At 42.7% G+C, this 27722-nt stretch overlaps 1 protein-coding gene across 1 annotated transcript in view; it reads right to left on the reverse strand.

Annotated features, from left to right (window-relative positions):
* Nucleotides 1–27722, reverse strand: part of LOC126154484 (espin) — a 485111-nt gene that overhangs the window by 151967 nt on the left and 305422 nt on the right. The window contains exons 4-5 of the mRNA XM_049916140.1: nt 20321–20503; nt 14781–14894 (exon numbers count right to left, since the gene is read on the reverse strand). Of these exons, the coding sequence (XP_049772097.1) occupies nt 14781–14894; nt 20321–20503 (297 nt within the window). The remainder of the gene's footprint in view (nt 1–14780; nt 14895–20320; nt 20504–27722) is intronic.

The following is a 27722-nucleotide window of genomic DNA, read 5'->3' on the forward strand; positions in this document are numbered from 1 at the left end:
ACTCACACCCCGTCCTCACAGCTTTATTTCTGACAGTATCTCGTCTCCTACCTTCCAAACTTAACAGAAGCTCTCCTGCGAACCTTGCACAACTAGCATTCCTGAAAGAAAGGATATAGCGGAGACATGGCTTAGCCACAGCCTGGGGGATGTTCCAGAATGAGATTTTCACTTTGCAGCGGGGTGTGCGCTGATATGAAACTTCCTGGCAGATTAAAACTGTGTGCCGGACCGAGACTAGAACTCTGGACCTTTGTCTTTCGCGGGCAAGTGCTCTACCAAAGGCAAAGGTCCCGAGTTCGAGTCTCGGTCCGGCACACAGTTTTAATCTGCCAGGAAGTTTCATATCAGCGCACACTCCGCTGCAGAGTGAAAATCTCATTCTGGAAACTTCCCCCAGGCTGTGGCTAAGTCATGTCTCCGCAATATCCTTTCTTCCAGGAGTGCTAGTTCTGCGAGGTTTGCAGGAGAGCTTCTGTTAAGTTTGGAAGGTAGGAGACGAGGTACTGGCAGAAGTAAAGCTGTGACGACGGGGCGTGAGTCGTGCTTGGGTAGCTCAGTTGGTAGAGCACTTGCCCGCGAAAGGCAAAGGTCCCGAGTTCGAGTCTCCGTCCGGCACACAGTTTTAATCTGCCAGGAAGTTTCATTATTAAGCATATCTTGGATGCGTTGCAGCGTGTTGTTCAGAAGAGATCTCCACCCCTTCGTACTCTTACGGATTTTTGGACAGCCCGGCAGTTTCCTCCAGCACTACTTCAGACATTAGCTTAGTGCATGCCACGTCGTGTGCGGCCGTTTTGCGTGCTCGCGGGGTCCTACACGATATTAGGTAGCTGTACCATTTCTTTGTCTCTTCAGCGTACTATGTGTTGTTAATCTGCAGTCGCCTGGCGATGTTCTTGTAGCACGAAACTGGCTGTGCCTTAATTAATGCAACTGGAATAACAGCTGTGGTAGTTTTCTTAAGATTAAAAACTCGAAAAATTGGAAGTGGAACTCCCATGATTGGTTCGGATGGGACGGGGGGCAGGGGATGGGAAGGGTGGAGGAATTTGGAGAGCCCTAAACTCCTTTGGTCTAGGACGCCGCCGTCTGTAATCCGGTTAGAAATCGATGCTAACAGAGACCGAGAGAGCGTCCACACGAACATCTGTGCCGACGCCACATGCAGAACGTTTCCGCTTCCGCGAGGCCGACGCCCACCGTGCCACCAGAGAGCATATTTGCGAGCCGCGAGTATGGCCGCAAATGTCGCCCACCGTTAGCGTCCGGGAAGTTAAGAGTCGCCCTCGCCAGATACCGGTGGGCGGCGGCCGCGCAGTCCGCAGCCCCAGCCCGCTCTGGACAGGGGTCAGGTCAACCAGGCGCGAAACCTGCAGAGTCCGGTTTGCAAGGCGTGTCCTTAAATTAACTGGGGCAGAAGAAGCTTCAATAGGCGACCAGTCGGATTCGTTTTGCGTACAAGTTCTACTGGCGTGGCATTAGTCGCGTGTTATGATAATATGCAAAGAGCTTGACAGGTTAATGAGGTCAGCGGCCGCCATTCAGGAGTATTTGCGTTCGACCGCCATCTGTTCCGTAAGATGCTTGAAGAACGGCATTTGACGTTACCATACGGAGCAGGCAGATGACGAAGAAATTGATGAAGTGTATGATGAGACAAAAGAAATTATTCAGGTAGTGAAAGGAGACGAAAATTTAATAGTCATGGGTGACTGGAATTCGAGAGCAGGAAAAGGGAGAGAAGTAAAACATAGTAGGTGAATATGGATTGGGGCTAAGAAATGAAAGAGGAAGTCGCCTGGTAGAATTTTGGGCAGAGCATAACTTAATCATAGCTAACACTTGGTTCAAGAATCATGAAAGAAGGTTGCATACATGGAATAACCCTGGAGACACTAAAAGATATCAGATAGATTATATAATGGTAAGACAGACATTTAGAAACCAGGTTTTAAATTGTAAGACATTTCCAGGGGCAGATGTGGACTCTGACCACAATCTATTGGTTATGAACTGTAGATTAAAACTGAAGAAACTGCAAAAAGGTGGGAATTTAATGAGATGGGACCTGGATAAACTGAAGGAACCAGAGGTAGTACAGAGTTTCAGGGAGAGCATAAGGGAACAATTGACAGGAATGGGGGAAAGAAATACAGTAGAAGAAGAATGGGTAGCTTTGAGGGATGAAATAGTGAAGGCGGCAGAGGATCAAATAGGTAAAAAGACGAGGACTAGTAGAAAGCCTTGGGTAACAGAAGAAATATTGAATTTAATTGATGAAAGGAGAAAATATAAAACTGCCGTAAATGAAGCAGGCAAAAGGGATACAAACGTCTCAAAAATGAGATCGACAGGAAGTGCAAAGCAGGGATGGCTAGAGGACAAATGTAAGGATGTAGAGGCTTATCTCATTAGGGGTAAGATAGATACTGCCTACAGGAAAGTTAAAGAGACCTTTGGAGAAAGGAGAACCACTTGCATGAATATCAAGAGCTTTGATGGAAACCCAGTTTTAAGCAAAGAAGGGAAAGCAGAAAGGTGGAAGGCGTATGTATAGGGTCTATACAGGGGCGATGTCATTGAGGACAATATTATGGAAATGGAAGAGGATGTAGATGAAGATGAAATGGGAGATATGATACTGCGTGAAAGAGCACTGAAATACCTAAGTCGAAACAAGGCTCCCGGAGTAGACAACATTCCACCAGAACTACTGACAGCCTTGGGAGAGCCAGTCCTGACAAAAGTCTACCATCTGGTGAGCAAGATATATGAGACAGGCGAAATACCCTCAGACTTCAAGAAGAATATAATAATTCCAATCCCAAAGGAAGCAGGTGTTGACAGATGTGAAAATTACCGAACTGTCAGTTTAATAAGTCACAGCTGCAAAGTACTAACGCGAATTCTTTACAGACAAATGGAAAAACGGATAGAGGCCGACCTCGGGAAAGATCAGTTCGGATTCCGTAGAAATATTGGATCACGTGAGGCAACACTGACCCTACGACGTATCTTAGAAGAAAGATTAAGGAAAGGCAAACCTACGTTTCTAGCATTTGTACACTTAGAGAAAGCTTTTGACAATGTTGATTGGAATACTCTCTTCCAAGTTGTAAAGGTGGCAGGGGTAAAATACAGGGAGTGAAACGCTATTTACAATTTGTACAGAAAGCAGATGGCAGTTATAAGAGTCGAGGGGCATGAAAGGGAAGCAGTGGTTGGGAAGGGAGTGAGACAGGGTTGTAGCCTCTCCCCGATGTTATTCAATCTGTTTATTGAGCAAGCAGTAAAGGGAACAAAAGAAAAGTTCGGAGTAGGTATTAAAATCCATGGAGAAGAAATAAAAACTTTGAGGTTCGCCGATGACATTGTAATTCTGTCAGAGACAGCAAAGGACTTGGAAGAGCAGCTGAACGGAATGGACAGTGTCTTGAAAGGAGGATATAAGATGAACATCAACAAAAGCAAAACGAGGATAATGGAATGTAGCCGAATCAAGTCGGGTGATGCTGAGGGAATTAGATTAGGGAATGAGACACTTAAAGTAGTAAAGGAGTTTTGCTATTTGGGGAGCAAAATAACTTATGATGGTCGAAGGAAAGAGGATATAAAATGTGGACTGGCAACGCCAAGGAAAGCGTTTCTGAAGAAGAAAAATTTGTTAACATTGAGTATAGATTTAAATGTCGGGAAGTCGTTTCTGGAAGTATTTGTATGGAGTGTAGCCATGTGTGGAAGTGAAACATGGACGATAAATAGTTTGGACAAGAAGAGAATAGAAGCTTTCGAAATGTGGTGCTACAGAATAATGCTAAAGATTAGATGGGTAGATCACATAACTAATGAGGAGGTATTGAATAGAATTGGGGAGAAGAGGAGCTTGTGGCACAACTTGACTAGAAGAAGGGATCGGTTGGTAGGACATGTTATGAGGCATCAAGGGATCACCAATTTAGTACTGGAGGGCAGCGTGGAGGGTAAAAATCGTAGAGGGAGACCAAGAGATGAATACATTAAGCAGATTCAGAAGGATGTAGGCTGCAGTAGGTACTGGGAAATGAAGAAGCTTGCACAGGATAGAGTAGCATGGAGAGCTGCATCAAACCAGTCTCAGGACTGAAGATCATAACAACAACAACACGGAGCAGGCACTTTATTTTGCAAAAATACTTTTTTGCTTTACGATTCTCTTGATCGCTTTGGTGTCTTCGTGACAGTTGACCTATTTCGTGTGTATAATGATCCATTATCTTGATTCGGATGTAACAAACTAAGCCGTCATATAGAGCTCATCCTGGTGTCGATTTTAAGTCACCACCAAAGGCTCTGCATGATGACTTGATGTGTTACTTTCGTAACAAGATACCAGTTCTGATGATGAATCTCTAGACTCGAAACTGATTTACTGTCTTAAATCTACAAAATATAGGGAGGTTATAATTGAAGTGCAGCTACGGAGGTCCAGTGTGGGCGGTAACTATCGTATGGCAGCGTAAGTTGGTAGATATGCTACTGCGTTAATGCGATACCGTTTTGTACTGAAAAAAAAAGTTCCAATTTTGGCTACCAGGAGCATATTTGACGCTATACAGCATCTCGTCGACATTTCCAGTGCTTATATTGAACAAACTGTGGCGGGTAATAATAAAATGAATTATGTCTTTCTCACTTGTTTGATATTTTCTGCCTGCGTCCCGACCTCTTCCTTGCATTCACAGCGCCAGGTGATGACCAAAATTGGAACAGTTTAATTTCTGTTTTTGCTGCGTAAATTGGTACCGCATTAACGCATTAGAATACATACCAGGTATCGCTGCTGTATAATAATTCCAACCCACACTGGGTCTTTGTGGGTAGCTGCGCTTTAATTTCAACAGTCCGGTACGATCAAGACAGACTGCTCCTGTAGCAGAATGAATAGCGTTGCTACATTCCGTGTGGTAGTACAATTCCCGGTACCTCTTCGGATTTTTTTGAGGTATAGAGATCTGAAGAACAAAATCTTTAGAAAAATAGGGTTAAGCTATAGGGACAGACGAGGTATTTACAATACGTATAAGAACCAAGAGGAAAGAATAAGAGTAGACCAAGAACGAAGCGCTCTGATTAAAAAGGGTGTAAGGGATGTAGTCGTTCGCCCCTACTGTTCAATCCATACATCGAAGAAGAAATGACGGAAACAAAGGAAAGTTTCAAGAGTGGGACTAAAGTTCAAGGTGAAAGGATATCAGAGCTAAGATTCGCTGATGACATTACTATCCTCAGTGAAAGTGAGGAATTATAGGATCTATTGAATGGAATGAATGTCTAATCAGTACAGAATATGGGCTGAGAGTAGATCGAAGAAACATGAAAGTAATGATAAGTAGTAGGAATGAGAACAACGAGAAACTTAAAATCATAATTGGTGATTACGAAGTAGATAAAGTAAAAGAATTCTCATACCTAGGAAGCAAAATAATCCATGACACACGGAGAAGGAGTACATAAAAAGCAGACTAGCAGTGGCAAAATGGGAACTCCTGGCCAAGAGACGTCTACTAGCACCAAACATAGGGCTTAATATGAGGAAGAAATTTCTGAGAATGTAAGTTTGGAACAGAGGACTGTATGGTACTGAGACATGGACTGTGGGAAAACCGTAACAGAAAAGAGTCGAAGTATTTTAGAGGAGGAGGAGATTAGTGTTTAACGTCCCGTCGACAACGAGGTCATTAGAGACGGAGCGCAAGCTCGGGTGAGGAAAGGATGGGGAAGGAACTCGGCCGTGCCCTTTCACAGGAACCATCCCGGCATTTGCCTGAAGCGATTTAGGGAAATCACGGAAAACCTAAATCAGGATGGCCGGAGACGGGATTGAACCGTCGTCCTCCCGAATGCGAGTCCAGTGTGCTAACCACTGCGCCACCTCGCTCGGTAAGTATTTTAGATATAGTGCTGCAGAAGTACGTTGATAATTAGATGGACTGATAAGATAAGGAATGAGGTGCTTCTCCGAAGAATCGACGAAACGAACAAAATGGTTCAAATGACTCTGAGCACTATGGGACTTAACTTCTGAGGTCAGCAGTCCCCCAGAACTATTTAAACCTAACTAACCTAAGGACATCACACACATCCATGCCCGAGGCAGGATTCGAACCTGCGACCGTAGCGGTCGCGCGGCTCCCCACTGTAGCGCCTAGAACCGCTCGGCCACTCCGGCCGGCAGGAAACGAACACATTGAAAATATAGACAAGAAGGAGGGACAGGATGATTAACTTCCATAGTATTAGAGGGAGCTGCAGAGGGTAAAAACTGTAGAGGAAGACAGAGATTGGGATACATCCAGCAGATAACCGAGAACGTAGGTTGCAGTGCTATTCTGAGAAAGGCATTTGTGGCGGGCTTCATCAAACTATTCAGGAGACTAATAAAAAAATTGCTATTATATATTTGTGGACAGACCTTAGACATTAGTCACGTAACTATTAAGGATACATCTGCTGACAGTAACGGCTGCAGGGTTCCCACGATCATAGTACGCAGTAGTTAGCCAGTCAGAACAGATGAAAGGCCAATCTGTGAGTGGTGTTTACGTTTACTCTCAATACATTTGGGATTAAAAAAGATACATGAAATTGGTGGCGCTGCCTACATTCATTTTCCTTGACATCTACATACGTACTCCACAAGCCATCGCACAGTGCATGGCAGAGGGTATCTTCTACTACTACCAGTCACTGCGTTTACTGTTCCACTCGCAAGTGGAGAGAAGGGGAAGCGACTTTCTACATATTTGCATACAAGCAGTGATTCCCCTTATCTTGTGTACGCGGTCCTTATGCCAGAGTTATGTGGGTGGCAGAAGAATCGTTGTGCAGTCTGTCGCAAATGCCAGTTCTCAAAACTTTCTCAACAGTGTTAGCAAAAAGAACGTCTTCTTCCCTCCAGAGATTCACATCTGATTTCACTAAGCATTTCTACAGTACTCAATGTTGATTGAACCTATGGGTAACAACTCTAGCAACACGCTTCTGAATTGCTTCTTTGCCTTCCTTCCATCCGACCTCATGGGGATCCCAAACACTCGGGCAGTACTCAAGTTTGGGTCGCATATTCTAACGTGGTCTGCCTTATAGATGACCTATATTTCCCTAGAATTCTCACAATAAAGTCAAGGCAACCATTCGACTTCCTTACAACCGACCTTACGTGCTCGTTCCATTTCATATCACTTGCAACGTTACGCATTAATCCATGTGATTTTGTCAAACAATGAATCACTAATATTGCATTCGAACGATACAAGATTGTTTTTACTACTCAGCTACATTAACTTACAAGTTTCCACATTCAGAGCAAGCTTCCAAACACCGCATCGAGCACAAAATTCTGCTCAATTCATTCTGCATCTTCCTAGTCACTCAACGATAACACTTTCCTATACACTATGATGCCGTCGTAATCACAGATTGAAACTCTATTTGTCAGATCGTTTGTGTGTCCTATATAGAGAACAAGACATTCACTTCGGCAGTCCTGACGATACCCTTGTCTGTGATGAACACTCGCCGTCCAAGACAACGTAATGGGTTAAGTTACTTAAAAATTCCTTAAGCCACTCACATGTCTGAGAACCTATTCCGTTACACTCCGTCAAACGCTTTCCGAAAATCTAGGAATATGGAATATTCCTATCGCCTTTCGTCCATGGTTCGCAGGACATCGTAAGAGAAAATTGTAAGACGAGTTTCGCAATAACGATGCGTTACCTACTTCATTGGTCCAACTAACTAATAAGAAACGTTTATACACATCACGAAAAGATAAGTTACTTGTTCACTCCGGTAGAACATTACTTGTGCTCTACGTAAATCTGAACGGAACATAGGAAGTGGCATGTTTCATTCTGAAAAAGCAAGCCTGCTTGCGAAATCCACAGGTGACACATTCACGATGTGGCTGGAATTTCTTCAGTAGAGTCCTCTATAGAATCACGGTAGAATCGTGAAGATGGTACATATACTAAAAATGCTGTGTAAGCAAACTGCCAGGAGTGTGCAGGTAATTGAGGCTATCAGTGTCTCTACATCAGAGAGAGGTCGTTGTTTAGCTACAAGCAAAGTGTATGCTGAAGACGACTTTTACTGATTGGTGATGATAGTTCTGCAACGATTGAGAGCTAACAGCAGAGTAGTTGTGACGCGGTGACCCAGTAAAGAGCACAGGATCAGGACAGACACCACCATGAGCAGAGTGAATGTAAGATGTACACGAACTGTCGAGGAGGTGCCCGTGACTCGACACTTTTAACACGGCGATTCTGTTCGTACTATAGTTTACGTCTTAGTCAGAGTCGCCATACAGGACCAACAACACTAACAATAGGGTAATTAGGCGGACCCAACGTTTAGCAGAGGTTCATGAATTTCTGAATCGTACATTCATACGTTACAGACAGCTACCATAGTAGAAAGTAGATATAATGATATACAATACTCCTCATAGAAAGATACAACCGAACCTAACGTGGCTTAAAGTAATAAGTTCATGACACATTTTTCATGCTAAGATGAGCCCTCTCCTGCTTTAAAATTGTCGTGAGAGGTGATAAACTATCTTAGCACGCCTGAAGTGTCACAGCGTGATCCACTACGCTTCAGGTCCGAGGACATAGTTCTTAACAGCATTTCATGCCGTAACCGTGCCATGTCGTCAGCAGACTGAACTGTGTGCTTAACTGCATTCCAGTAAGGAAGGACTCGAACAAGACAGCAGAAAATTTGAGAGAATAGCGTCCCTAGCGAGTGAAACGGCGCACTGCTTAAGGTAATACACTCGTATTCGTGAAAAATGTGAGTCTAATCCTCCTGCTGTGAAGTCTTCTGGTGTTTTCCTAAACCAATTGAGACGAATACTGTACTGGCTGCCCTGAGAAAGGCACGCCCGATTACCTTTTCCATTCTTGGACGATCGAAACTTACGCACCTTTTCAACAACCTCGAAGGCGACGCGACGTTAATCTTCCTTCCCTGACGCAGACACTATGCTTACGACGCTTACGATCTATTAAAGGACGTTACGGAGTTTCGCCACTTTTGCACCTTACCACTATAATTTTTGAACACAACCTACATTGTTGTTGTTGTTGTTGTGGTCTTCAGTCCTGAGACTGGTTTGATGCAGCTCTCCATGCTACTCTATCCTGTGCAAGCTTCTTCATCTCCCAATACCTACTGCAGCCTACATCCTTCTGAATCTGCTTAGTGTATTCATCTCTTGGTCTCCCTCTACGATTTTTACCCTCCACGCTGCCCTCCAGTACTAAATTGGTGATCCCTTGATGCCTCATAACATGTCCTACCAACCGATCCCTTCTTCTAGTCAAGTTGTGCCACAAGCTCCTCTTCTCCCCAATTCTATTCAATACCTCCTCATTAGTTATGTAATCTACCCATCTAATCTTCAGCATTATTCTGTAGCACCACATTTCGAAAGCTTCTATTCTCTTCTTGTCCAAACTATTTATCGTCCACGTTTCACTTCCATACATGGCTACACTCCAAACAAATATTTTCAGAAACGACTTCCTGACATCTATACCCGATGTTAACAAATTCCTCTTCTTCAGAAAGGCTTTTCTTGCCATTGCACCAGTCTACATTTTATATCCTCTCTACTTCGACCATCATCAGTTACTTTGCTCCCCAAATAGCAAAACTCCTTTACTACTTCAAGTGTCTCATTTCCTAATCTAATTCCCTCAGCATCGCCCGACTTAATTCGACTACATTCCATTATCCTCGTTTTGCTTTTGTTGATATTCATCTTATATCATCCTTTCAAGACACTATCCATTCCGTTCAACTGCTCTTCCAAGTCCTTTGCTGTCTCTGACAGAATTACAATGTCATCGGCGAACCTCAAAGTTTTTATTTCTACTCCATGGATTTTAATACCTACTCCAAATTTTTCTTTTGCTTCCTTCACTGCTTGCTCAATATACAGATTGAACAACATCGGGGAGAGACTACAACCCTGTCTCACTCCCTTCCCAACCACTGCTTCCCTTTCATGCCCCTCGACTCTTAGAACTGCCATCTGGTTTCTGCACAAATTGTAAATAGCCTTTCACTCCCTGTATTTTACCCCTGCCACCTTCAGAATTTGAAAGAGATTATTCCAGTCAACATTGTCAAAAGCTTTCTCCAAGTCTACAAATGCTAGAAACGTAGGTTTGCCTATTCTTAATCTAGCTTCTAAGATAAGTCGTAGGGTCAGTATTGCCTCACGTGTTCCAACATTTCTACGGAATCCGAACTGATCTTCCCCGAGGTAGGCTTCTACCAGATTTTCCATTCGTCTGTACAGAATTCGCGTTAGTATTTTGCAGCCGTGACTTATTAAACTGATAGTTCGGTAATTTTCACATCTGTCAACGCCTGCTTTCTTTGGGATTGGAATTACTATATTCTTCTTGAAGTCTGAGGGTATTTCGCCTGTCTCATACATTTTGCTCACCAGATGGTAGACTTTTGTCAGGACTGGCTCTCTCAAGGCTATCAGTAGTTCTAATGGAACGTTGTCTACTCCCGGGGCCTTGTTTCGACTTAGGTATTTCAGTGTTCTATCACATTCTTCACGCAGTATCATATCTCCCATTTCATCTTCATCTACATCCTCTTCCATTTCCATAATATTGTCCTCAAGAACATCGCCCTTGTATAGTACCTCTGTATACTCCTTCCACCTTTCTGCTTTCCCTTCTTTCCTTAGCACTGGGTTTCCATCTGAGCGCTTGATATTCATACAAGTGGTTCTCTTTTCTCCAAAGGTCTCTTTAATTTTCCTGTAGGCAGTATCTATCTTACCCCTAATGAGATAAGCCTCTACATCCTTACATTTGTCCTCTAGCCATCCCTGCTTAGCCATTTTGCACTTCCTGTCGATCTCATTTTTGAGACGTTTGTATTCCTTTTTGGCTGCTTCACTTACTGCATTTTTATATTTTCTTCTTTCATCAATTAAATTCAGTATTTCTTCTGTCACCCAAGGATTTCTACTAGCCTTCGTCTTTTTACCTAGTTCATCCACTGCTGCCTTCACCACTTCATCCCTCAAAGCTACCCATTCTTCTTCTACGGTATTTATTTACCCCATTCTTGTCAATTGTTCCTTTATGCTCTTCCTGAAACTCTCTACAACCTCTGGTTCTTTCAGTTTATCCAGGTCCCTTCTCGTTAAATTCCTACCTTTTTGCAGTTTCTTCAGTTTTAACCTACAGTTCATAACCAACAGATTGTGGTCAGAGTCCACATCTGCCCCTGGAAATGTCTTACAATTTAAAACCTGGTACCTAAATCTGTCTTACCATAATATAATCTATCTGAAACCTGTCAGTATCTCTAGGCTTCTTCCATGTACACAACCTCCTTTTATGATTCTTGAACCAACTGTTAGCTATGATTAAGTTGTGCTCTGTACAAAATTCTACCAGGCGGCTTCCTCTTTCACTTCTTAGCCCCAATCCATATTCACCTACTACGTTTCCTTCTCTCCCTTTTCCTACTATCGAATTCCAGTCACTCATGACTATTAAATTTTCATCTCCCTTCACTATCTGAATAATTTCTTTTATTTCATTATACATTTCTTCAATTTCTTCGTCATTTGCAGAGCTAGTTGGCACATAGACTTATACTACTGTTGTAGGCGTGGGCTTCGTGTCTATCTTGGCCACAATAATGCGTTCACTATGTTGTTTGTAGTAGCTTACCCGAACTCTTATTTTTTTATTCATTATTAAACCTACTCCTGCATTACCCCTATTTGATTTTGTATTTATAACCCTGTATTCACCTGACCAAAAGTCTTGTTCCTCCTGCCACCGAACTTCGCTAATTCCCACCATATCTATCTTTGACCTATCCATTTCCCTTTTTTAAATTTTCTAATCTACCTGCCCGATTAAGGGATCTGACATTCCACGCTCCGATCCGTAGAACGCCAGTTTTCTTTCTCAGCCTACGTTATATTTTATTTATTTCTGGTGACACCTGAAATGTACTTCACGTTTTGGAAACTGAAGTGGGTGTTTAGAACACGCCATAAGTGCGCTGCATACACGAGTGCGTTCAATAAGTAATGGAACACTTTTTTCCTCGACCAGTTTCGGTTGAAAATATGCGGAATTTGTTGTGGGACATCATGGAACATTCCCGCTTAATCCTCTATAGTTTCACGAAGCTCAAGCGCCTTCAAAGTAGCGTCTGTAACGGAGGTGAGCTCCTAGCAGTGATCAGTCATTGTGTTTCTTTTGGTGGAAAAACGGAGCATCGTAGATATTAACAGAAGCTTGCAGAATGTCTGCGGAGACTTAGCAGTGAACAAAAGCACGGCGAGTCGTTGGGCGAAGCGTCTGTCACTATCGCAGCAAGATCGTCCAAAACTATCCGATTTCTCTCGTGCCGGCCGGCCTCACGCAGCTGTAGCTCCTGCAGTGTAGGAACGTGCGGACACTCTCATTCGGATCACAATCAAACACCTCGCTGCACAACGGAACATCTCTGTTGCCACTGCCGAAACACTCGTCCACCAATTGTGGTATTCAGAGGTGTGTGCCCGCTGCGCTCCTCGCTGCCTAACTAAACACCATATAGAGCATCGAGGGACCACATGTGCTAGCTGCTTGCACGTTACGAGGCTGATTATGACAATTTTTGTCGAACATCGTCCCAGGCGATGAAACATAGATTCATCACTTCGAAACAGACACAGAACAATAATTCATGGAGTGGCGCCACACCACTTCTCCTCAGAAGGAAAAGTTCAGAGCCGCAGCCTCAGCTGGTAAAGTCTTCTGAGACTCTGAAGGGGTTATTCTGTTTGATAGCGCTCCTCATAGCGCAACGATCCACGCTGAATTGTACTGTCCTACCCTGAGGAAACCGAAGAACTTACTTCAATGTTTATCAGTAAAATCTTCCGGGCTAAGTTGCCGTGGTCGATCTGTAGAACTTCTTCTTCCTGACGTTTCGTTCTCAACTACTGATAAAGACGCCGGCCGTGAAAGCCTACATGGAATGATTACTTCAATGTGTTCGTCGCCACAAAAATGCAAATAAACTTCTCCTCCACTATGACGACGCAAGGCCTTACACAAGTCTGTGCACCCGAGAGGAGCTCACAAAACTTCATTGGATTGTTCTTCTTCGTCCACCACACAGCCCATATCTCGCACCTTCCGATTTCCATCGTTTGGCCCAATGAAGGACGCACTCCGCGATAAGCAAGTATGTGTGTGATGGGGACGTTATTGATGCAACAAGACGTTGGCTCCGACGTCGACCACTAGAGTCTTACCATATGTGCGTACAGGCTCTACGAGTAAGGTGGTGTAAGGCCGTCGCATCGAACGGAGATTATGCTGAAAGGTAGGATCTTGTAGCCAAAAGAGTGGGGAATAACACGACTTACTGGAATCCCGAATAAAACCAAGCTGCTTTCAAAACAAATGTGTTGCATTACTTATTGAACGCCCCTAATACCATGAGCTGTTTCGTACCACAGTGGTGTGCGAGGAAGAAGGCAGGTACGTGATGCGTTATACGAAGATACAGGGAATGTGGCGTCGGCGGTGTGCTCTCATGCCACATGCTCCAGCCATTGCCTACCTAGGTAACTGGCAACGCTAGGGTAAAGACCACTATAGACCAACGTTTTTGCCTGTGCCTGTCCCTAGATAAAATTATGTACTCGGAAAACTCTCGCTGTCGTTTCTTAACGTAATACTAAAACGTCCCCTTAGAAAAATTATGAGTGACTGTGACAGTAAATTTCTCCGTTATTTGATACAAAGACAGCTGAGTAAAACTGAACGTACTCAGACAGTTCTCTCTTTACTTATTCGGATCATCAGTAAACTGACACTATATATATTAGCGCTCAGTAATCCCCACAAAAGAATGGTCCTGACTAGCAATAACCTATACCTTTCATGAATCATTTACCTCACAAACATCTTCGTTACTCGAAACACTACAACACAGCGATCGCCAATACTGTCAGCTAAATAAAAGATTCTAACTACTGATGGCACTAACTACTGATAGGCATAGTTAGCAAATGAAAGATTTTGGTAGAGAACAAACAATGTATTTACCTTAATAGCGTTCAAAAGTATATATATATATATATATATATATATATATATATATATATATATATATATATTTCTGACATCCGATTAAACAAATCACCTTTTTCTGACGGACGCACGTCCAGATCGTCCGCACAAAACTCCGCCATCTCTCTCCCCACATCCACCACTGCTCATGGCTCACCTCCAACTGCACAACGCTACGCGCTGTTCACATCCAACTGCCCAACACTACACTAGCGAATATTCCAACAATGCCAACCAGCCACAGGCTGCACACAGCACAGTCAGTGATTTTCATACAGAGCGCTATGTGGCGTTACCAACATAAAAACCTAAACAGCCTACTTAAAATACTTGCTCTCTTTTTTCCATAATGATCACTTCAATGACTACCATGTCACATAAGCCAATATGAAAATCAACGCTTAATGTTCTACGCGCATCTAGAAGCGCCCGCTACAGACAGACGCGGCAGAATGACTCCATTGGCCGGAACGTGACGTCGTGCACTGCTGCTTGCCACTGCGGATCGCCTCACCAGCCGCCTTCTTACGTGCACACTAGTACAGCCACTGCTGTTAAAGACCAGAAGGATGTACTGTAGGGAGGAACAGCAGTGTGGGTACTCACGCAGGGGTCGGGGTCGCGGCAGCACGCCGCAGGTCGCACCTTGCCGTTGGTGCGGGCCGTCGTCTCCTCGTGGTAGTCTGGCGTGGCGCCGTGCTGCACCAGGATGTTCAGGCACTGCAACCACACACACAGTCGACATCACTTCACTTGGCACACAGAATCGAAGCTATCACCATCGACTGACTTGTTGCGACAACAGAAAATTTCAGAATGAGATTTTCACTCTGCAGCGGAGTGTGCGCTGATATGAAACTTCCTGGCAGATTAAAACTGTGTGCCCGACCGAGACTCGAACTCGGGACCTTTGCCTTTCGCGGGCAAGTGCTCTACCATCTGAGTTACCGAAGCACGACTCACGCCCGGTCCTCACAGCTTTACTTCTGCCAGTATCTCATCTCCTACCTTCCAAACTTTACAGAAGCTCTCCTGCGAACCTTGCAGAACTAGCACTCCCGAAAGAAAGGATACTGCGGAGACATGGCTTAGCAACAGCCTGGGGGATGTTTCCAGAATGAGATTTTCACTCCGCAGCGGAGTAAAGTTTGGAAGGTAGGAGACGAGATATTGGCAGAAGTAAAGCTGTGAGGACCGGGCGTGAGTCGTGCTTCGGTAGCTCAGATGGTAGAGCACTTGCCCGCGAAAGGCAAAGGTCCCGAGTTCGAGTCTCGGTCGGGCACACAGTTTTAATCTGCTAGGAAGTTTCAACAAAAAATTTGTTTCAGGCTGGGACTCTAACAAAGTTTTCCCCTCCTTTTTCGTGAGCAGCCACAGTAACCATCGTCCTATCTGAGGGCCTCCCCCCCCCCCCCAGACCCGACTTAAGCTTGCGTTGTCATTCACTTTTCCACCTATGGTTTATGAACATTACTACCAGAGATTCCCCTACAGGACACCAGGACCTGTGCAAAAGATTCGGTGGAGGATCTTGGCCTATCGTGCTATAAGGGCTATACGTAAAACGAATTAAATTTACTGAAATTCAGTCCATGTTGCAGTACTGGTCTGGCAAAAATTTCGTCACAATGTACCCATTACACTGCCAGTTCAGCATTCTCGGTTGTTTTGTACTCATATCATTTGATGTCACTGCATCTTCACTAGTTACAGACCACTTCGATGCATTCATTTGACTTAACTCACTGCCTACTGTTATTAACTTATTAGTGCAAAAAGTGCCACACAAGAAGAAGGAAAGCACATATATATAAATTTCAACATACTGAAGGGGTACATCGGTGTGTATGACTATTTTAAAAAGTTTGAATACAGACAGCGTATATTTTACACACAAAATGTTTTTTTAAGCAATAGAGTTATATTTTCCTACTGGAGGTCGTATTGTTCAGAAGTTCCTGCCTGGACACATTTTCATATATGGGTCAGTTTGCACTTTAGCCCTTCTTTACAGGGAATCATGCACTCTTTCAAATACACCTGGCTTCATTCGGATTGCTTAAATGCGGTGGTCACACTCTTCAGTAACGTCAGCACGTGGTCGATGTGTTGGACACACACAACAGTGTTACTTATAGTCCGTCTTGATTGCAAAATGTTTATTCATATGACCGGTTTCGGTTCCTCTAGAACCATCTTCAGATCTGATATTTCGGTTACCGGAGTAACTCGTCCCAACACAGCAACTTTCACATGCTTTGACGCAGCATAAATATTTTGCGTCACAGCATGTGAAAGTTGCTGTGTTTGGCCGGGTTACTCCTGTAACCGAAATATCAGATCTGAAGATGGTTCTAGAGGAACCGAAACCGGTCATATGAATAAACATTTTGCAGTCAAGACGGACTATAAGTAACATTGTAAAATCACTGATTGCGGCTATCCTATCAGACATTATGTCTGTTTTTGCAGACACACAACAGTGCCATATCCGGTAGCGTAGGGCACCCATTCACGGGCGTGAATACGTTGAATTTGCGGCTATGGGGACAGTTAAGGTCAGTGGTGTTTGCCCATCCCATCGCCAACGTGCAAACGTTACAAGAGCGTGTGACTGGTACGTGTGTCGCAATCCGAATGCAAATAATGCTTGATGAGGGATGTGTCAGGAAGTGTGGTAACCACATCCAGCACTGCCTGCAGTGTCTACTTCTACCTAAGACATAGATGTGAATGAGAGGACAGATTGGTCCACATCTCAGTATGTGTTGGTTTCCAGACATGTCATTATAGAAACTTTTCTTCTAGTTTTGACCAATACTACCTCCTATAGGAATATCTAACTGTTTTTTTTTTAAACACCCTGTGTGTAATGCTTACCTGATAAGAAATAGAAATTCTTATTCCTAATATCTATTTTGACCAAAAGCACTATACATCTACAAATACACAACACTGTAATCCATTAAATTGACACCATATTAAAGTCCAGGTGATATGGGACCAGTACTTAAGCAACCCGCAAATTTCAGATTCTGATTGTTTAAAAGGACTAGTGGTAGTATAAATATTACAATAATTTTGAAAAGTAAAACAATAAACTGGTAGCCAAGATCGCAGGAATTCTTTTTATTCCATGATTACCGGTTTCGGCGAAACTTACGCCGCCATGATCATAACCCTGCAGATCTCATAAAATATCTATGTATGTTCGTATCTTATTACGTATAGGACCAGACAGATGTACATTTTTTTTGTAATTCCGCGGTTCTCATGAAATTTGCATTTGCTTTTCGATATGTCGTATATGTGACCAGGCAGATGTTCAATTGTGTAGGTCTGCAGCTTTCACAAGTTTTGTATATGTTTACGTGATTCAGTAATCTCTAGAATTATGTACAAGCCCTAATGACGTAGTGTTACCACACACGCAGAGCCTGTTATGACGCGAGCTGTGACATTCATTGGCGCCTCTTCTGATAGCGCCATCTCGCGACGCGGCCTGTAATGAAAGAACAGAGCAGGAGTTGCGGTAGTACCTAGCTTGCTCTTGCATGTGATGGAGACACTTAACATTTATAGTGTCATCTCTGTTGGACACCTATGTGCTACTTACGACAATTTTGTAAGGCCTGTGTGTTATAGGCAGCTATTAATATCACCACTGTTTGCCTTGATGTTGTAACCTGTATGTGTCCTAAGGTATGTAACTTAATTCATATGTATACATGTTATATAAGTGGAATCCAAGCCAACTTTTATTGTGTTTTCTGTCCTCCCTAGATCCGACGGTGGCGGCTTTAGTACGCCGAAACCGGTAATCATGGAATAAAAAGAATTCGTGCGATCTTGGCTACCAGTGTATTGTTTTACAACCATCTAGATCGCTCCCACATGAGCACAATGTGCTCCCTACAATTTTGAAAAGGGCAACGCAAGGTCATAATGTAAAAGTATAGCTCCTTTTTAAATATGTCTATTCATGTACAAAATCACTATTATAATATTTATAACCAGTTTCAGTTACAACAATTAATGCTAAGCATAACTGACAAAAAATTGCTCTCTCTCTCTCAGGAGACATCACACTAACGCCTGTTCCAGACTTCACAATGGCCCCCATTCAGCGACGAGGAGAGTCCAAAATTTTATTCAGGTATGGCACATCTAGCTCAAGCCACTCATTGCCGATTAGGTAGAGCAGAGATACGAGATTGCGAGGAAGCTGGTTGCTGTCTTTCAGTTTCTGTTCCAAATAGTTCCAAGACATTTTCCATGTAATTGACGTCGCGTCATATAATTACATTTTCTTTGAGATGTGTGAGAACGACGATTGAAGAAGGGGAAAATAAGCCGAAGACATGAAGTGAAATTTGTGTTACGGAGGTCAATGGACTAGGATAGTCCATGCAGGTGGGTGATCTGTACTGCTGCAGTAGTACCTAATAAGCAAGAAGACATCTACATCTACATCTACATCTACATTTATACTCCGCAAGCCACCCAACGGTGTGTGGCGGAGGGCACTTTACGTGCCACTGTCATTACCTCCCTTTCCTGTTCCAGTCGCGTATGGTTCGCGGGAAGAACGACTGTCTGAAAGCCTCTGTGCGCGCTCTAATCTCTCTAATTTTACATTCGTGATCTCCTCGGGAGGTATAAGTAGGGGGAAGCAATATATTCGATACCTCATCCAGAAACGCACCCTCTCGAAACCTGGCGAGCAAGCTACACCGCGAAGCAGAGCGCCTCTCTTGCAGAGTCCGCCACTTGAGTTTGTTAAATATCTCCGTAACGCTATCACGGTTACCAAATAACCCTGTGACGAAACGCGCCGCTCTTCTTTGAATCTTCTCTATCTCCTCCGTCAACCCGATCTGGTACGGATCCCACACTGATGAGCAATACTCAAGTATAGGTCGAACGAGTGTTTTGTAAGCCACCTCCTTTGTTGATGGACTACATTTTCTAAGGACTCTCCCAATGAATCTCAACCTGGTACCCGCCTTACCAACAATTAATTTTGTATGATCATTCCACTTCAAATCGTTCCGCACGCATACTCCCAGATATTTTACAGAAGTAACTGCTACCAGTGTTTGTTCCGCTATCATATAATCATACAATAAAGGATCCTTCTTTCTATGTATTCGCAATACATTACATTTGTCTATGTTAAGGGTCAGTTGCCACTCTCTGCACCAAGTGCCTATCCGCTGCAGATCTTCCTGCATTTCGCTACAATTTTCTAATGCTGCAACTTCTCTGTATACTACAGCATCATCCGCGAAAAGCCGCATGGAACTTCCGACACTATCTACTAGATCATTTATATATATTGTGAAAAGCAATGGTCCCATAACACTCCCCTGTGGCACACCAGAGGTTACTTTAACATCTGTAGACGTCTCTCCGTTGATAACAACATGCTGCGTTCTGTTTGCTAAAAACTCTTCAATCCAGCCACACAGCTGGTCTGATATTCCGTAGGCTCTTACTTTGTTTATCAGGCGACAGTGCGGAACTGTATCGAACGCCTTCCGGAAGTCAAGAAAAATAGCATCTACCTGGGAGCCTGTATCTAATATTTTCTGGGTCTCATGAACAAATAAAGCGAGTTGGGTCTCACACGATCGCTGTTTCCGGAATCCATGTTGATTCCTACATAGTAGATTCTGAGTTTCCAAAAACGACATGATATTCGAGCAAAAAACATGTTCTAAAATTCTACAACAGATCGACGTCAGAGATATAGGTCTATAGTTTTGCGCATCTGCTCGACGACCCTTCTTGAAGACTGGGACTACCTGTGCTCTTTTCCAATCATTTGGAACCTTCCGTTCCTCTAGAGACTTGCGGTACACGGCTGTTAGAAGGGGGGCAAGTTCTTTCGCGTAGTTCAAGTCGTGGTCATGGCATAAATTTTAATTCATTTATTCAGTTTCCATCATTATCGTTGAGGTCGAACGACTTAACCTTCTCCTTCCTTTCATGCTTGATCTGTGTTCGGTTTTTGACAGGCTATCCACTGAGCCAAATCTGATGGGGTTGCGATTGGGAGTTTCCCTCGTTAGTAAGCGATTACGGCGATTACCTGGATGGCCTACTAGCTACAAAGAGATGAGAGACGGTGGACTGGTGCTGACCTCCATCTGGTGGTTGTCGGCGGCGTCGTTGATGGGGCTCTTGCCGTAGCGGTCGAGCGTGAGCTTGGCGCCGTGGCGCAGCAGCCAGCGCACGGTGTCGGCGTGGCCGCGGCTCGCCGCGAAGTGCAGCGGCGTCGCGCCGTCGCCGTCGCGCAGGTTGGCGTCCACGCCCTGCTCCTGCACCTGCCAACAGCGCAGCACACGGTTGTTACTGTCCGCCCCCGCAAACTGCAAACTGCACGCGCTGACATTGTAGGGCTACCACCGCTGCTAATAAGGAGAAAGTTTGGGTGGAGCCGACCGACACCTCACGTCGGGTTTGATCCGTGAGGTTGTGATGTCGTGGCGTATGGCGTCATACTTGGACCAACAGAAATCGAGCTGCTGAAAATACCTATTTTTTTCTACAGAGTTGTTTATAATATATAAGGGGCAGTCGAATGAAAACGAGACACATGGAAAAAAGATCACTTGCGAGTAGGAGCCGCCCGCTGAGGGTTCCTACAAACTTAGTTGTATATATAGACAGCTCATCCATTCCGGGAATCGAAGATTTTTGCCTGTTATCAGCATTGATACTGACAAGATATCGATCTCAGGTACTCGAAAACTTCCGAGAATGTTTACATTTCAAGTCTAAAGTCAAATAACAAATGACAAAAGAAATATGTTTCCTTTTGATACAGTTACAAATTAACAACTTCGGATTTTTCCCTTTGCTTGCACTGTGAAACCTTGTTCCTTTCCAAATTTCTTGGTTCTCTGTCAATGGGAAGTACCCTGTAGGTTCTGACGAGCGCATTTTCAGGTATCATAGTACGTAACATAAATGGCTAGTATCTTGTGATTTCATTGACTTAGAAGCTGAAAATTTTTACACCGCCAAGTAACCATAGATTTTAATTCTGACATAAATTTGGCCTTGATATTACTCGTTCCTGAGAAAAAGGATTCTTAACAGTTTGACAGACAGACAGACGGACAACAAAATAGTCCCATAGAACCCTAAAAAAATAAGTAAACTGTATATTATTTTAAAAGTAATCGCCATAACTGATAATACATTTGTCCCGCTGTGAGACACGACGGTCATTTCCTTCACGGAAAAATGATCACGGTTGCACGCTGAACCATGATTATATCCAGGTGTGCACCGCTTACACCGAAACAAATCGATAGCCACGAATGTTTCTCTTTAGGGCACCAAAAATACAGAAATCACACGGGGAGGGATTGGGAGTCTATGGAGTATGCGTAAGGTCTTCGCAGGGAAACGTTTGCTGCACGTTCGAAACTATCTAGGCAACATGCGTTCGGTCCCATCGATTTGCTCCGGACAAAGAGGTGCATGGTCCCGTAGGCAAACATACGTTTTTCCATGAAGGCATTGCCCGCCTTGTCTCGCAGTGGTATAAACGTATTAACAGCTACGGTGATTACTTTTGGAATAATGAACAGTTTACTTACTTACTTTCCTTCCATCTGTCTCGTTTTCATTTGGTAGCCCACTATAGGCTATGATGACAGACTCGTCCGTAGTGTAGCCACGAGGTTCAGGTAAGGTGTGAACTAGCTTGGCGAAGCCAACGAATGTGATGTCATAACAACAGCGTATTTGGCACACAATTTCTGTCGATAAGTGCTTAATGTCGAACATTTAAATGACCTCATAGGTCAAAACAGATGGGTCATATCATTTCAAATATTTCCTAATGGAAGAGGTGTTAGCCACACCTACCAGGCTGACACGCATAGAAGGAAAAACGTTGCATCGCACTTCTTAACAACACAGGCGCTACTGTTTCGTACTTACTAGCCAATGCCAGGCCCTCGACTAGCAATAAATGTCCTTCCTGGACGGAATATACGTAACGTAAGAGTGAAGCTTGCGACACATGGACGACAACATATGGAACTTTGCGTCTTGCAGTGATTCGTGCACGGATAGCCGAAGCGTGTAAGGCGACCGCTCGCGTAAAAGTGGAAATCCAGGTTCGAGTTCCAATCCGGCACAAATTTTCATTATCGTCATTCCAATATACGGGCAACGGTATTTCATATTCGCAATTGTAGATACATTTCTTGAACTATGATGAATTAAAGGTACTTCCATCCCCACCTCCGCCCGCTCCACCCCACTCTGCGTTTTTCTGCCTGTATGTAAAGGATAAAATCAGGACCCATTGTAAAAATAGACAGACTCATTCGAAAGAAATCTTTTTATTTATAATTTATTACTGCTACGCCAGACAACTCGTCCGGCGATAGATAGTGCTGCCCGTGTGAAGCCAGGGCGGATCGCTAGTACAACGTAACTGACACTCTGTGACGTCGGTTGAGGGCGTGGCAGGAACAATCCTGAGATGCTCGGCTGTAGGAGTCGTGTACTGCGCACAGGGAAACTGCGTGTCTCTTTGTAGAATGTACAAGCATCATGGATACGAAAATTGAGATTACCATTTGTTTAAGTACCGCTACAATCATGAGGGCAACACTGCTAAGTCTTTTTACAAGATTTCAGGAAAAAGTTCTTCTAAGCGGATTTGAGAAGGGCGACCGGCGAGTACGAAACAAATACAAATCCGTTTGCATGTAATAATTTTAACAGTAACTATTGCAAAACCTATGAGTTCTCAGGAATATATAAAACAGAAGAATTCGCTAAGTGATAAACAATGTCCAACTGAACTGTGAGCGAAGAAGCACCAAACTTCCTTATTCTACTTGATCATTGTCAAAAGGACGATAACGATCACAAACAACGAAAACTTTTCCTGATATTCTGCGATAATGATAATGAATAATAATAAATTTTCTGATATGGCTGAGTGTGAGCCTAGCGCTACTAAACTGCCGCTTGAAAAAATATTAATTGACAATAAACCAAGCAAGAACGGAAGCCGGTAAGAATAGTGGAGGGTACATTAGCGAAATGCTAAACACCAAAATAGGGGAAGAAGTAGTAGCAGTTCAGTGACTGTTTTTACTGCGTCAGTTGTCAGCTAGGTATTGAGAAGGAGCAACGGCGGAACGGTCAGTATGTGTCAGGGAAAGAGAACTTTTTTCTCAGGAGAATAAGGCGACGATTTTCATACAAATTGCCACATTGGTGTTCAACCATTGTTTCTATAGGTCTCTTTGTCAGCTAAGCATTCATAGTCAGTCGATATATTACAAAACATAGCTAAACTATTTTACTCTCGTCTAGACAGCAAAGTGACTAACAAAGAAGTACAGGTATAAATGTAAACTAAACACCTGATACGCAAAAAGTGTCTTCAATAACCAGGCGCTGCGATATCTGGGCTGGTATTCTGCAGTACGGATAAAATAAAACTAGCCTGGAAAATGTTTATAAGACTGATACGGAACAGACATTGTTCATTCACAGGAGAAATTCTAACACAGAAGATTTTGGAAACCGTGATTTCGCTGCACCAATCAGTTCCTGTCACATATCTGCACATATGCATATCCCTCATGCTCTACCATGACTAATTCACTGTGTCAGTATGTCTGAGCGAGTGAGAGGAGCAGAGGTGTTTAGTGACCATTTGAATGCATCATAAAATTATGCTCACGATAAAAGACCGTGTAGTCATTGACGAGTGTTATGCGAAGCAGAATTTGTGGAAAACGTGTGTGGAATGGTTTGCGCAAAAGTCTCAGATTGGAAGTGGTTTTACAGAATCTCCAGCAAAGTCTGAAATGCAAAACTTAGTTGCAAAACAGCTCGAAACGGATTTTGTATCGAATAAAAACCATAATTTCATCAACAGGGATCAGGCGCATCAGTACGTTGTTCTGTCGTCATGTAATGTGTAAACTTGAGAGATAACTGCATTCACATGGCGGTATGACTCTAACTGTAAGTGAAAATTCCGTAGTTTGCGCTTCAGTCAATCTGCATACTAGTGGCTTTCACTTTTAAAATCTATACAGTTTCTGCACATTAATCTATTTGCTGATATCTAAATTACTTTACCCTAGCTGTACACACTTTTCCAAGGTACATCGTGCTTGACAATTGCTCGTATGTTGAGTGGGGTCTTACACATTTAACGGAGTGGCATACAAACACGTGATGTATGCCATCTGTTATTAAATTAACCAAAAGAACCTCTGATCAAATAGTTTGTTGGTACGGAGAGTATTTTGTGAAAACTCAAGCATATCCTGACAGCTTCAGACACAAGTTTGCTTCTCCTGCTTGGATAAGGATGGACAACACTCAAAATCAATACAAACCATCATGAACAAATGCAGTCTAAATTTCCGTGTCCCTAAACGTCCCTCTAGAAACAAAAGAAAGAAAAAAAACCTTTCGGCCATTAACATTCTCACATTTCTTTTTATATTTTTCGTAAAAGATGCTACTGTTGCTAGACGAAATCTAGAAATTGTTTTGACGTGTTGGAGATAAAAAGTACGATATGGTACTAGCCATTCGTATTCTAATTTTTTCTTTCTTCTCTATCTTCATTTGACTTATGTTCTGGGGAAAAGTGAATATTAACAGGAATATTACTGGAGATATAATCTAATGGCAATTAGCGCAACTGCTGTGTGTTTCATGGTTATCATGCAGCAATGAGATTTTGCGGTGAAACACGGTAAATTGAGGCGAAGGCTGAAGAGTTTCACTGGGTGAAACGTCAAGTAATTTCTCTGATCAAAATGGAGTATGGCAGCCTGCTTTTAAATTGTTGTAATTATACTTCCAAGTAAATTTTTGAGTAAAACATGAAACGAAATATTGTGTAATACTAACACTTTGTACTGTTTTTGAATCAAATATTTCGACCGCAGTGATTATAATTATGGTGCAAGTAATAAGATTGAACTTCATTGCATTTGGTTGACAGATCGACGTAGTATACAGAAAAATCATCCCATTCTTTATTTTGATACAGTTAGCGATGTTTTCTATTTGACTCACAACGAAGACAAATTAGCTTTCAACTAACATAGCGCATAATCTCGTGTTAGGGCAAAGAGTTTCGTTGAGAAGACAAGGGCTTGTTTTTAATATCGTATTTGTAATTTTCTCTGTGCTCCAATTGTCGCGTTACTTTAATGCAGTAGATATATATAGAATTAGACGGAGAGCGCGTACTGCAAAGCTAAAAATTTGTCTTATGAAAGCAGCTGAATTTTAATGTTTATGATACTCGTATAATAAAGTTACTTGTGAGCTAAACTTCACCTGTTAAACAGTCAACACGGCGTACAATCACTATTGTGAATCGCTTGTGACACGCTTTGAAAAGAATCCAGGCAATCATCGGTGCGAAGACCGGTTGAAATACTATTACTTGATAAAAAGTAACGTGCCAATGTGCCTTTTCTTTTGTGGGTTATTAACCGGTCCATCTAGTTTCTAGCCATTTAATCCGGATACGGTAGTTTCACATACCCTAAATAGAACCAGATTTGAAATTAATGTCTATTCTCTTAAATAGATTTTTGCATGTATATACTTATGAAGTCAGTAGTCTATATTTCCATCCGTCCAGTTTATTGAACCTTGATAGTCCGATAAGGAACCGAAGTAATGTTGTTTTAGTTTGAAGAAAGTTTCGGTCGAAATGATACGTGTGCATCTATTTCAAACTAATCACACCAAGTAAATATGCGAATATGGGGTTTCCAAAACGTGTGACCACAGCATTCACAAGTTCCTTTCGTAAGCAATAGGTCAACTACAACCTCGACTATTTCGAGACTAATTTTATATATAAAAGAATTTGTTATCATTTTGTATCAGATAAAATTTGTTGGTTAATTGAAAAACACTGCAGAAGTATAAAATAAATTACTTATAAACTTTTCTGTTTTGACAAGAAAGCTACTTATTTCATTTTAGTACATATAGGGTGTTAATACAAGCAGGGCTTCTTAAAAAAAATGGGATGTAATTTGAAACGAATGTAAACTCGAAATCAGTTATTAGTCAGTCAGGACTGACTGAAAACGCCAGAGAAGCGACCTTTAACAGCTGTTTGCTAGTAGACATGATGCGCCACGGGACTGCGTAGTCAATGATTTCTCGCATGGTGTTAGAATGGTAACGTGCCTGCCTGGAAACCCTATCGGACCATGGAATATTTCAGTCTGCCTGTAAACTAGCCTTCACTTTTCAGTGATGTGACGAATCGTCAGGAGTGATACGTGGTTTGGATTCCGTCCTAAACTGTACGTCCCCTTCCCCCTGTACTGGGATTGCTTAGGGACTCGTATGTCACCGAAGTGCTGTCTTACTGAAAGACTTGCATCAGGCTGTTGAACCACACGGAATTATTACTGTACAGACAAAAATAAAAAAAATAATGCGATGACTAATGTGCTATATGCAAGGTGAGAACGTGGATGTGTTTTGAAAATGAAGGGTACGACTATAATCGGTTATCCGCTAGTTACAGTGCTCCATCCAGATAGTCTGTATTACATGATGAATGAAGTGTTTGGTCTATTGAAGTCTAAGATCGTCCCTATCATGAGATAGCTACTTCGTCCCTGAGAGATACATAAAAGCAAAGACCCAGAGTATGTATCTGAATTTTTTGAGAATGTCACTGAAATACGTCAATAGAACCACAATCCAGTACACGTCCTATTGAAGATAGTTGACAATGGAAGGAGAACTTCCCAGACTCCATAAACAGAGAAAGGAAAAACACGGCGATAGAAGATAGAGGGAAATTATATCAACAAGTGTGTCAAAGTAATTCCAAAATTAACGATCACGAGGGACCGCATCCCCACCAAGATGAGTCCTCACGCAGAGTACCCAGACACAGTCATACAATAATTTAATTTTTTGTCTTGCATGTACCTGGAGTTACATGTTGCGCGTTCTATGAACGGCCAAACCACTGGAGACTATCTGACAGCGGTGTGGAAAATGAACTGTATGTTAACCTACAGTATGTTAGTTTAAACAAAGGTTACACTTCCTGTGATGTTTAAAGCTTTCCCGGCGTACTGATTGTTCCATAAAAACACCGGAGAACTGCCGGATATCAGTAACGTCCTGCCACTACTACAGTGGCACTCACCTGAAGATGGTCAGAAGACTCTGCGCCGAAATATCGTGGCAGGACGTTACTGATATTCGGCAGTTCTCCCGTGTTTTTATGGAACGTACAGTTCCTGATTTGAGAGACATTATATTTTAAAATAGTTTAACTAAAATGAAAGTAAATTTACGTAATTTGTGGCTGAGTTTGCTGGTAATATATAGAAAATACTCTGATTAATATCAATATCCTACAGAGACAGTTTGCAAAAGTCTGCCTACTGAGCTGTATTCAATCACAAAATGTGAAATGTCAGTATTCAGAATGTCCTCGATATCGACGGGCCGTTAGATTACAACGTTGCTTCCTCCTTACCTTCACGT

This window comes from Schistocerca cancellata, chromosome 2 (assembly GCF_023864275.1).
Source record: "Schistocerca cancellata isolate TAMUIC-IGC-003103 chromosome 2, iqSchCanc2.1, whole genome shotgun sequence".
Classification (NCBI taxonomy): Eukaryota; Metazoa; Arthropoda; class Insecta; order Orthoptera; family Acrididae; genus Schistocerca; species Schistocerca cancellata.